The sequence below is a fragment of the Microchirus variegatus genome (assembly GCF_963457635.1).
Source record: "Microchirus variegatus genome assembly, chromosome: 17".
NCBI lineage: Eukaryota > Metazoa > Chordata > Actinopteri > Pleuronectiformes > Soleidae > Microchirus > Microchirus variegatus.
Window position 1 is genome coordinate 13,838,419 of NC_139818.1, and position 11,843 is coordinate 13,850,261.

General features: G+C 43.1%; 1 protein-coding gene across 1 annotated transcript; it reads right to left on the bottom strand.

Annotated features, from left to right (window-relative positions):
• Nucleotides 1–3,042: 3,042 nt before the first annotated feature.
• Nucleotides 3,043–10,043, bottom strand: sncgb (synuclein, gamma b (breast cancer-specific protein 1); the record flags this gene model as incomplete). Its single annotated transcript, XM_083903672.1, has 6 exons — nucleotides 3,043–3,051; nucleotides 3,798–3,839; nucleotides 4,636–4,653; nucleotides 5,686–5,810; nucleotides 6,641–6,678; nucleotides 9,919–10,043. 6 exons carry the CDS (start codon nucleotides 10,041–10,043, stop codon nucleotides 3,043–3,045), a joined length of 357 nt encoding a protein of 118 aa, XP_083759798.1.
• Nucleotides 10,044–11,843: the final 1,800 nt, after the last annotated feature.

Genomic DNA, 11,843 nt, shown 5'->3' on the forward strand with positions numbered 1-11,843 from the left:
GTGACCAAAAAACTCTTTTTCAAAAACAACAATTTCTCTTTTGCAGGGGTTTATGACCTGGATTTTATTTTTGGCGATTCAAGCTCATAAAACCCTGCAAAATAACAGTTCATTTTTATTTTTCGGTATATCCAGCCCTTACTCTGTGATTACTAATGTTCACTCCAGCAGTGTTTACTCTTCAATGAATTCTCGACACAGCGTGTGGATTTCAACAAAACCTCTTTTAATTTCACCAGTACCGTTTATAAAATCAGCGAGTCTGCTTTGATGCCAACTTAAATGTGATGTGTAATTTGTGTTTGCGTATTCGTGTGTGTGTGTGTGTGGGGTGTGTGTGCATGTGTGTTAGTACAAGTGTTGTGTAGTGCACGTGTGTGTTTTGTGTGAATGGTAGATTGCTTGATAAGGCAACATGCAGTCATCAGTTTCCATTGGCCTCAAAATAAAAACACGCAAACCTGCTCCGGACACAAACACACGCACATACACACATTGCTGGCTGAACCCATTCTATGTTAACACAAACATATACACACACATATACAGTGCATACGGACTCGCACACTGATGCCATGCAGATGAGCAGTGTAGGGGGTGGAGAGAATCATCTGATTGGCTCAAGACCGATGATAAGCGGGGGACGTCCGAACGAGCGGGGATTAGACTAGTGAGTGGGGGATTGGAAACTACCCTAAAGTCAACTACATATCCCAGAATTCAAGCTGTACACATAACTACACATAAAGCTGGTTTATAATGAAACCCAAACCTTCGTTCTGTTCCCTTGTTGGACAGATTGCTTGTTTCTATCACAGAAATCTGATTAAGCCTGCTTGTTTTTTTTCCTTGTTTACATGCAAGCCACTCTCACGACAACCAAAAAGCAACTACTGAGAAGATTTGATATTATCAGCTGCTCATTTTTTTATTTTTTTTTTTAAACTTGAAAACACTCTCTAAACCCAGTTAGTATGCCTCTTTGCTGCAGAGGCATAATGTTGTCCTTTCCTTTATTCATGTAAACATGATATATCTCAAGAATGTCTTGAGAGAATCCTGTGAAATATGGCACACAGTATGTCTTACGCTAAATGATTGTAGTCCACTTTGAATCAGGCAGTCTGACACACCAGCCACCTTTTAGATACACCTTTGCCTGCAGAACCAGCTTAATTCCACGTGGCATAGATTCAACAAGGCGCTGGAGACACTCCTCATTGATTTTGGTCTGTATTGACATGATGGTGCAGATTTGTCTGCGGCACGCTCATGTCGCGACTCATCTCCCACCTTTTCGCCACACCCCAAAGGCGTTCTATTGAATGTTTTGATACGGTGGTTGTCTCGGCCAGTTAACTCAGAGGATGGGTAGGGTGGTCGTAAAGGGGTGGACGTTGTCGAGAACGATACTGGGGGTAATCTGTGGTGTTAAAATGACGTTCAGTCCCTGGTTTCCTCAACTCTAACTCTGCTATCCTAACGTCACAGCAGAAATCCAACCAGGCTTGCTATTTTCCTCTACGACCTCTGGCATCCACAAGGCATCTTTTGCCCTGAGAGTCCCAGGAGATGAGCGGTTTCTGGCACAAACAACCGTGCCATATTCAAAGTCACTTAAATCACCTTCCTTCATCCATCTTCCTCACTCTGATACACTATCAGCAGCTTATCTTGCCTACACATGAAAATGCAGTGAGGTTGACTGATAACGTGTTAATGAGCAGGTGTACTTAATATAGTGGCCGGTTAACTCTATATAACTTGTTCTAACGCTTCACTGAAGCTATTTGATGTCAAATGCGTCAAATCCAATAATCTCTTCTCAGCAGGTTTGCAGCATTTCCACCCAAATTCTTCCGGACTTGTTTGGAATGGTTCAGGTCTCTGCGAGGGGTTTCAAATAAAGCTCTGTACATTTGAGCAGGATTTGCTTTCACAGACCCACCAGTGGAGATAAAGATGGTTTCGGATTTAACTTTATTTTCTGCCTATGTTAGCACCAACTGGTTCCTCCTCATTGGAAACACTGCTTATGTGACAGGAAAGAAATATCCATGAACTGATCACAATTTTAAAAGTTTGTCAAACCGATCGAGTATTGACTGTAGCTCGTAAATATGTGTTTTCCGAACGTCATGTTCGAGGGAAAATGAGCAGCGCGTTTAGTTAACAACCCTGTTTCTAACACATCAAGCCGAAACACACACTAAGCCACACAAAGCCACAGAGAACAGCTGCTACTCTACAGATTCAACACACGACGGGTCATTCTACACATCTGTTCATGCAGTCTACTGTCACTAACTACTGCACACACACACACACACACACACACATACACATCAGAAAGAAATCTGCCATTAGTGCACGATTCCCCCTGCACATCTCCTCTGGAGATGAGTTTTATTTTTATATACCTGCAGCTACACATGCACGCACACCTACTATATAAGCTGACATGGACACACGGGAACACAAACAGTAGCTTACACCCTGCCTCAGTCTCACAGAGAGTTAATGTCGTGGACTGCAGCGGCTCAACTGTATTATTCGCACAAACCACAATTTCATTTCCTACAGTAACCGCTCATTTTGTCCAGTGTGTGCGTCTGTGCTGGCGTTAACTCGATGCACTGTACGTGTGTGTGTTTCATGCACGTGTCTAATGAAGGTGTGTCTCTTTTTGTTGTTTGTGTGTGTGTGTGTGTGTGTGTGTGAGTTTGTGTGTGAGGTTTCCCTATCAGGTGGTCGGCGGAGGGCAGTAGCAACACCAGGATTCATATCAGGACAACACTAACACACACAGGTGAGGTGGGGGTGGGAGGGAAAGCTACAGGCTGCAGAAAATCAGAGGGGAGCAGTGGGGTTAGGTGGGTGGACGGGGTGGGGGGGGGCTGAGGTGCAACATCTGGAAGAGTCTGTTTTTAGTTGATTTTGTTCCGTAAAGTCACAGAAAAATATGTCGAACATCTGGAGTCAGCAAAGGTGAGGGTAGCCGGGGGCTGACGGAAAAGATCGGAGGGGGGTTCCTGAAGATGACTAATAACCCTGGAAGGAAAGAAGGAAGGAAATTAAAATTAAAATTCAATTTATATGGTAGAAATGTATATTAATGCATACTCAATATTGAGATAATTTACTATTCCATATTTTGATATGTTACACAGTACATTGCAGGGAATTAACCTTTTTTCCGTCTTTATCTCACAGTATTAAAACGTATAATATGTGATATCATTTATGATAAAATACAGAGTAGTTACCAGCCCTCACGCTGAGGGGCCATTTTGTCATATCTCAGCGATATGTGGTTTCATAGGCCTGGGGTGTCAAACATACGGCCCGCAGGCCAGAACTGGCCCACCAGAGGGTCCGATCCGGCCCCGCTGGATGAATTTGTGAAAATGTAATGTCAAATACTATATATATCAGTTCCAAATACCTGTGACTAAATGTTTTGTGTCTTTGTGGTGATAAACGTAGGCATAGCATTGTTGAAATTGCAATTTCAGTTCTTGTTGTTTATTGGTTATTATGCAAGCACTTGACTTTGAGTTTGACACTCCTGTCAATGCATTTTGTGACTTTTTCCTGTTCTGTCATGTTTCAGAGTTGGAACGTTCAGTGCTGTGTTTGGCTGGTAAACACAGTCATTTGTGTGGTTTTGGACTCGTATCATAGATTGATACAACAAAATCCTCCACTCTCCACTCCACAATTATGCACTTGATTATTCTCTCTCGGAAACACGGCTGAGCTGCTGCTTATGAACCGAATCTGCTGTGTTTTCTTACCTCTCCTCCTTCACCACCCTGCTCCATTCCCCCGTATTCTCCCTGTCGGAGAGAAGAGAGGGAGAAAGAATAAACAACACTCAAAAGAGAGGAGAAGGAGGAGGAGACTCTTCTGTGAGGATGAGAGCATGGAGTCATATCAGGGCAGAGGGCTTGAAGCACAAACATCCATAACCTTCCTACAGCTGAGACATAATAATAATAATAATAAGGCAGTACAGGCTATGAGGACCATGCTGTTGTACCTTTGACTTACTCTTAATATCATGCATAAACTAGCAGGGGGTCGGTTAGTTGATTATAGCTTAAGAGTGAAGTAAACGTTCCACCTGGCAGACTGTGGGTGTACAGGCCTTGTTCAGCCTGAGCAGCTCATCAAGCTTTTGAAATGTGAATTGTTTTAGTATTTATTCTTGCAGAAAGTGTGATATTGAGCAAGCGTCTGGAGAGGTCAGAAGAAAGTAACTTCACTATTCAAATTATGAAAAACACTGTAATGTGTCTGTGTTTCCATGTAATACATTAACACGATGAGATGCTAAATCACGACAGGATTTTTCCTGTTTTTAACGGCTTCTTCTAAACCCACTTGACGCTCACTCAGTCTGTTAACTCTATAAACACTCTATTACCAGTCTATGAAGTACACCAGCACAATTTAATGTAGTTATAGCTATATTTATAACGTGTTTATTGAATTAAATTGTCCAGCTGTACCTAATGAACTGATAACATGGTGCATAAAACATGCAGAGTATTCCCGTCTACTTGTGTCTTATTCCCCCCAGCCCTCCCCAGGAATGACTCATGACCCCACACTGCTCTGTCCCATAGGCACCTCGTATACAGGCTCCTCCTATCGGGAAAACACAGACGAGACACAAGACAACGTAAATGAGAACAAAGCGAGGACAACAACAACGACAACGACAACGACAACGACAACAACTACAACACAGAACGACACACAACAGTGAAACAACATGCATGAACGACACAGATGTCCGATGGTCTTAACGGCCAACGAAAGTTTGACGGACGAACTTTACAAAACAACAATGATCACATTATTCAAACCGTTTTTAGTGAGAATTGAACAGCTCATTTTGGGGGATTTATTCAAAGAAATTGAAAACACATAAGTATAAGTATACTTGTATATGTGTTTAGTTGCTTTAGAATGGAAATTGTTGTTTTTTCTGCCTTTATAGATTATACTGTATGTACTGTACTTTAACCCTTTATTGGGCAAAGAGCTATATTTGGTAACCTCTGGAGACGTGCTACCATGAAAACTGACCAATCATTGGTGGCCTGCGATGCTCAAACCTTCAAGTGCAGCTCCCGAAGGCTTAAATTATGGTGACACGGCTCAGTCCTCTCCTGCATCTACAGTAATATCTCAAAAACGAATGATAGAAAGTTGATGAAATTAGTCAGGTGTGTTGAATCGGCACAGCGGCCCCCAAGGACCAGGATTGGTGTTTTTCTTGTATATTCCTATACATATATGGGCAAAGATCCATAAAAATCCTTTTTAATTTCCAAGTATTTCACTGAGTGCCCTGTAAAGGGTTAAAAAAAAGGTCCTTGCTCTTTGGAGGCCACCATCCATGCAAGGCCATCATAGTTCTCTGATTGTGTTTGTGAGAGGGAGGAGTGAGTGGAAGAGTCCTGTCTTTGTCACAGTCTGTAGTCTGACCATTAGATGTCAGTAATCCTCACACACCTGACTTCTGAACCTTTAAATGTCCTCTCAGGTTTACAATTTATTTGATATCGTTTGATCTTTTCACTGTGCTGTAAGTCATGCTCACATTTCTAACATGTCTGCTCTTCCCCAGACACTAGACACTGGAGGAACTCCAGCGTCGCCATGGTTACTGACCTGGTTGACCATCCCGGTCGACGCAGCAATGTTCTCGACTCCCTCGGTTGCCTGTGACACCTCGTTGGCCCCGGCGACCGCTGTGTCCCCCACGATGTTGGTCTGATCCACGGTCCTGTTGGCCACTGGGAGGCGGAATGGAGGACATTAATATTCTTAGTTATTGTTACTAATCTAATGTATTATAACTTGTTTGTTTTTTTGCTCTCACACTAATTAGTGATTAGTGTCTGAATTGAACCATTCCCTTTTTTTCTTTTACACTAGTGAACAGAAACAGCATCGACACAGGAGCGATGCCAAGGGAGCAGATGGAGGATTGGGTGCCTTGCTCAGGAGCATTCCAGCCCTTGATCTGGGATTTGAACTGGCAACCCTTCAGTTTGAAGTCCAGTACATGTATGTACAGTGCCTTGAGATAATGTACGTTATGATTTGGCACTATACAAATAAAATAGAATTGAATTGAATTCCTTTCCTGTTGGCCCTGGGCAGCCATTGTGACTATCTCTCATTTTGTGACGTCTTCTTCTTTTTCCCCTAAGTGGAGTGTGCAAATCCTTAATTGTCTCATTACTGCCCCCAGAGTCTGAAGAAGAAAAAACTGGCAGTGGTAGCTTCATCAGTTTGGTAAAGTCTTAAAGTGCCACATCTCTTTCAGAGATCAGTGCACAGCTTCTCTTTGTGAATATCAAGGACCCGTGTCTCGTCCACTGTGTGAGTCATTTCACTGTGGACTATAGATTTTTATCTTTCGAGTTTATCAGCAAAGCCACGCCTGACATTGTACCGTGCTCCGCTTTGCTGCATGACACTGTGTCCACAATTTGAATACTGGTTTTCTTTCCTTTTTTCATGATGTTCAGGCAGATTATGCCATGTCATATCATGACAATTCCTCTAAAAAATACTTCAGAATATACATATATAATAATAATATAAGAACATGTCTTACCTGTGTTTACCGATGACACAACTCCCTCCTTTGTCTTACTGCCTGAAAACAAAAGACAATTTACAGTTTGAATGAATGATTGTGGAACATTTCCATGATGCTCCGTTCATGATGTTCAAAATATCTTAAACAATGAAAGGAATAAAGAAGAATAAACTGTTAGATGGAAGGGCTTCAGTTATGTTGCTTTAAAGATTTTATTCAACCATTTCACGCTTTACTGAAGTAGTAATTATATGAAAAATACACGTTATACCCTCTTTAGCTGACCTTTTAAATGTTCAGTTCTCTTTCTGTGTCTTACATCTGCTTATGGCAGAGAAATATATATATTTTTTATTAAATCTTGTGAAGGGTAATTTCTTTTTTAGGGGAAAAATGCTTCATATATAGAGAAAGTCTGATCTCAGCAGTAAATCCAATCCCCCAGACAGGAATAGTTAGGGCAGCCTCAGCTGCTGTTATCCATTTCTCTTTCTAAAAATACACGTAAAGACCTACTTTTTTTCCACACACACACACACACACACACACACACACACACACACACACACACACACACACACACACACACACTACATTTTGCTGCTTGTTTCTTTGGCTTTGAACTGTGCCTTTGCTTATCTGCTGAGACACTTTCATTTCCTGCCACCTCTCTCTGCGTTTTCCCCTCTCTGCTCACCAGGTCCTATGCTTATTATAATATGATCCCAAGGAGATTAAATTGTGGTTATATAATCTGCCTGAGTGAGTGAGGGATGAGACGAGTGAGTCACACGCACACACACACACACACACACACTGGTCTGTATCTGTACGTTGTTCCACAGATGCAGATGCTGCCATTTACAGCATCCAACCCCCCAAACCCCGTCCTCCCTCCGTTTTGCTGCTTCCCCTCCATCTGTCTGCACGCTCCCCGTGATACACGAGCCACGTGCCTGAGCGCTGAGCAGCACTGCAGCACAGGCCCGACACACGCACACTGCCACTGGCACATATACACGCTCTCACTGCAATGACACAGCTCCTTTCTCTCCAGCCTTACAGAGGCAGAGCTGCAAGAGGCTGTGAAGGATACCTGTGCTTAACCATCATGGAGAACAGAGCTGTATTATGTTAAGGTGATGCACAGGGTGCAGAGTGTTAAAAATAATCCTGATAACAGAAGATTGCATGAATGAGGGGTGTGTAAATGTAATCCCCTCCATGATAAAATGAAGTGCACACCAAAAATATAGATGCATGTAAAGGATGTGTGTGCTTTAGCTGTGCTGTGAGATTAAAGCTCAGAGGGACCCATGTTTAATTGAAATCCCTTTGCAGCAACATAGAATTATGTAAATGATATGCACTGAAATATTCATACGTGTTTTCACTAGTATTTGCTACATACAGCATGAAAAAAACCAAAAACCTATACTAATTAATTTTCAATAAATACCAAGGCAGCTGAAGCCCAAATTTTCTGAGAAAGAATAATACTAAAGCTACATTTGAATATCTCTATGAATTCATACAGTTCCTTATTCCTTAATCAACCAAACCACCGAAAATTCAGTGTGTGTGTCCAGGGTTTGGGCCTGTGTGTTACAGTGAGCATACTGTGTAACCACACACTCACATTCAGCTCAAGACGTTTATGGACTGTCCTCACTTCAGTGATCACATCCCCGCTTTCTCCTCTCCTCCTTTTTTTCCTTTCCCTCCATTTCCTCACATGAACACCCTTCCCTAACGCCATCATCCCTCTCCTGTAACTAAAGCTGGGCACCGAGTTTCATTTCCTGGTGACTCCCATGTCTCCATCCATCTCTCCATCACTACATGTCACCTGTCTCCTGTCGCCACCAGACCAGAACACCCCTCCCTTCTCTTTCTAACTCTCCTCTCTCTCTCTCTCTCCATCTTTTTCTTCCTTCTGCATCTTTTCCATCCTCCTCTCTTCATGTGGGATGGGTTTGTGGGTGGGGATTGTGGGGGGGAGGGGGGGAGGGGCGGTTATACGAGCTGTGGGGTTAGTCATCAAAGCAGCATCAGCTGGCAGGCTTTTCCTTTGTGGGGTAGGGGTGGCAGGGCAGCAAATACTGCAGTACGTTAAAGTGATCCTTGCCCTGTCTGCACCCCCCCCCTCCACACACACACACACACACACACACACACACACACACACACACACACACACACACACACACACACACACACACACACACACACACACACACACACACACACACACACACACACACACACACACACACCCTCAGCTGTATGACATTGACATGAGTGCATTAGTCTCTTTAAATTTACATCATCCTCATTAAGATGTTTTCTGCCGTGACAGTCAGTGACAGCACAGACGCGACGGACTGCAGATGACGTTAACTTCCAGTTCACTCGCTCCTCACCCACGGTCTCACTTTTACACCCCTCCTCCTCCTCCTCCTCCTCCTCCTCCACCTCCTCCTCCTCCTTCCTATCTTAGGAGGCCTAAAAGCCTAGTGCTAGGGGTAACCTTGAGATGTGACGCAGTTGTTGCTAAAGCTAATTTTTTTAAAGGGCACTGAACTACAACAGGACCACACCAGACCTGGGCTTTAAAATGTATGTCATTCATATTTCTGCAGATATTAAATGTTCTGTCACTTTGATTCTCATGGTGCATTTGTACATTTGTTCTTAAAATGCATGTGGAAAAAAAAAATAGCTCTAAATATTAATGAGTGCTTGTGAAATGTAGGTTATCTCCGTTCTGAGAATTTCAAAAAGCAGACAGATGAGGAACATTACAGCTACGTTTGGTTCACATCCATTAAATGTGAATAAAAATATAAAACATTCACATAAAAGATTCATTCTGCAGTGTCCCGCCTTTCCTCTGTGTTCTTCTCATTCTGTTTTATTATTTTTCTCCCCCCAAAGACAAACCAGTCTTCCACTAGTTCCTGTCCTGCTTTTTAGTTACAAGTTTTTACATCATCTCTGTCTCCATCCCTCCTTCCATCCATCCCTCACTCGTTCAGACCCCCACCCTCTGCCTTGCACCAGTCCTGCAGCAGTATCCTGCCTGTGCTCTCTCCATCCATCCATCCATCCATCCTGTCTTCTTCTCCGTCCTCCTCCTCTTCCCTCTGTTCCTCACCTGTCACAAGTGTCTCAGACACGGACGCCCATGGGACCCCACCTCAGGTGGCGCAAAAGCACATGATGCGTTCACACGTCAAAGGAAACGAGTAGCATCTGCTCACCAAACTTTCCACTGACAGGGAACGTGTTACATACCTACATACATCACCCCTTCTTTGGTCTTGGCTGCTGCCTCCTCCATCCCGGCTTTGGTCTTTTCTGCGGCGGCCACCACTCCTTCCTTGGCCATGGAGAACCCCTTCATCAGTACATCCATCTTGGGTCGATGAAACGGCTGGGCTCTCCTGCTCCAAACTGGCCTGACTGGGTGGCTGTCTGAATGGCTGGCTAGTGCTTTACAGTGTGTGTGCAGCAGGGATGTCAGAGAGAGACGGGAGAGAGTGTGTGTGTGGATGTGTGTGGATGAGTGAGTGTGTGTGTGTGTGTGTGCTGGTGGCTCCTCCTACCTTCGGTGCTACAACAGAGGGTTTGAGAGGACTGCACAGCAGGGCGAGAGCTCGCAGAATGAGACGAAGAGGGTGGAGGAAACGGCGGGTATGCACGAGATGGAGAGGAGTAGAAGGAGAGGAGGAGGAGGAGGAGGAGGAGAGATGGCCTGATGCTGCAGCATTTTCAAGTCCTGCTGCAGCCCCGCCCCTCAGCTATCCCTCCACTCTCATCCATCTTCCTCCTGATGATGCTCACTCATGCACAGCACAGCCTCTGTCGAGCTGTTTGCATATTATGATTGGCATGGCGCTCTGGACACACCTTTCGAGATGCTGAGCTTGTGAGAACTGTTACATAACTGGCAGAGGTTTAGCGATACTGAGGAAATTTTTAATTTTTAATTTTTAAATCATATGCCATTTGGGGTTTTGTCATTTAATCTATATTGTCTTTTGCAAAAAATGTCTCCAAATTTAGAACTTCTTTCTTTTTTATGGTGGTAAAGAATTTGAGTATTACAATAACTAAATACTTTAATAAAATTAAAAAAAAAAAATGATGAGAGACAGAGATAGAGAGAGAGTGCATGCAGACATTTTTTTGTGAGCGAAAGAGAAATTGCTTTGTCATCTTCACCTGACTGAGTCACAACTGCCTCCTCCCTCTGTCCTGAAGGTCCTATCGCTGCCAAATATTGCTGAGTCAGTGGTGTTGATGCTTTTGATTAAACCACAGCTCCATTTTTATTATGTACACATTTTTTTTTTTACCCAAAGGGTGGCGAGCAGACATAAATAACTGCTGCAGCAGAATAATGTTCTCGGTGCTTCTTCTCCTCTTTGTTTTATTTATTTATTCATGACATTTTTTTTTGTCCAAACGTATCTGATAAAGTCGAAGAGAGAAGCGTGAAGTGATTTATTGTGGAACAACTACTGATCCATGAAGTGCTGTTCTGCAGAGGATGAGGTCTTGTCTTCTGGGTTTTTTTTTGAATGGACAGAGTCATGCTGCCCTCTGGTGGACACAGGGAGTTTGACGTAATGACACAGCAATATGGCTGCACTAATGATTTGACTATGATATGTTAGAATGTAGTGGTCTTATTGTGTGCAGTATTGATCGTGTATCGCCTGGTCATGATGTTGAGCTGTGTCACAGCAACACAGTGAAAATCAAGGTATTTTAATTGCGTTATTATTGACTTCATTTTAGATTTATTCCACATGTTGATGTTAGACCATTTATTTTGCATCATAAATATGTTTATATCGTGAAGCATATGACATTCCATATCAAAAGAAGCAATTTTGACTTTGAAATTCTGTGAAATATTGACAACTTTTCTCTTGAGACCAAACTCTGACCAGACTAGATGCTCAGTGGCCTCCAGCTCATTTAATTTTGACACCCCTGTGTTAGAGGCTGGTCGATCTGTCCAGAATCTGCCCTGCCTCTTGTGCGATATCATCTACGTCTAGCTCCAGTTTCCCCATGACTATAAGGATTAAGATTTCTCTCAACAGGTTTCACACTCTCACTCTTGTCAGTGTCATTTCACTCATAAAGCAGCAGTTTTTTTTCCCCATGTAGAAATCTACTCAACACTGTCTGCCCAGCATTAAAG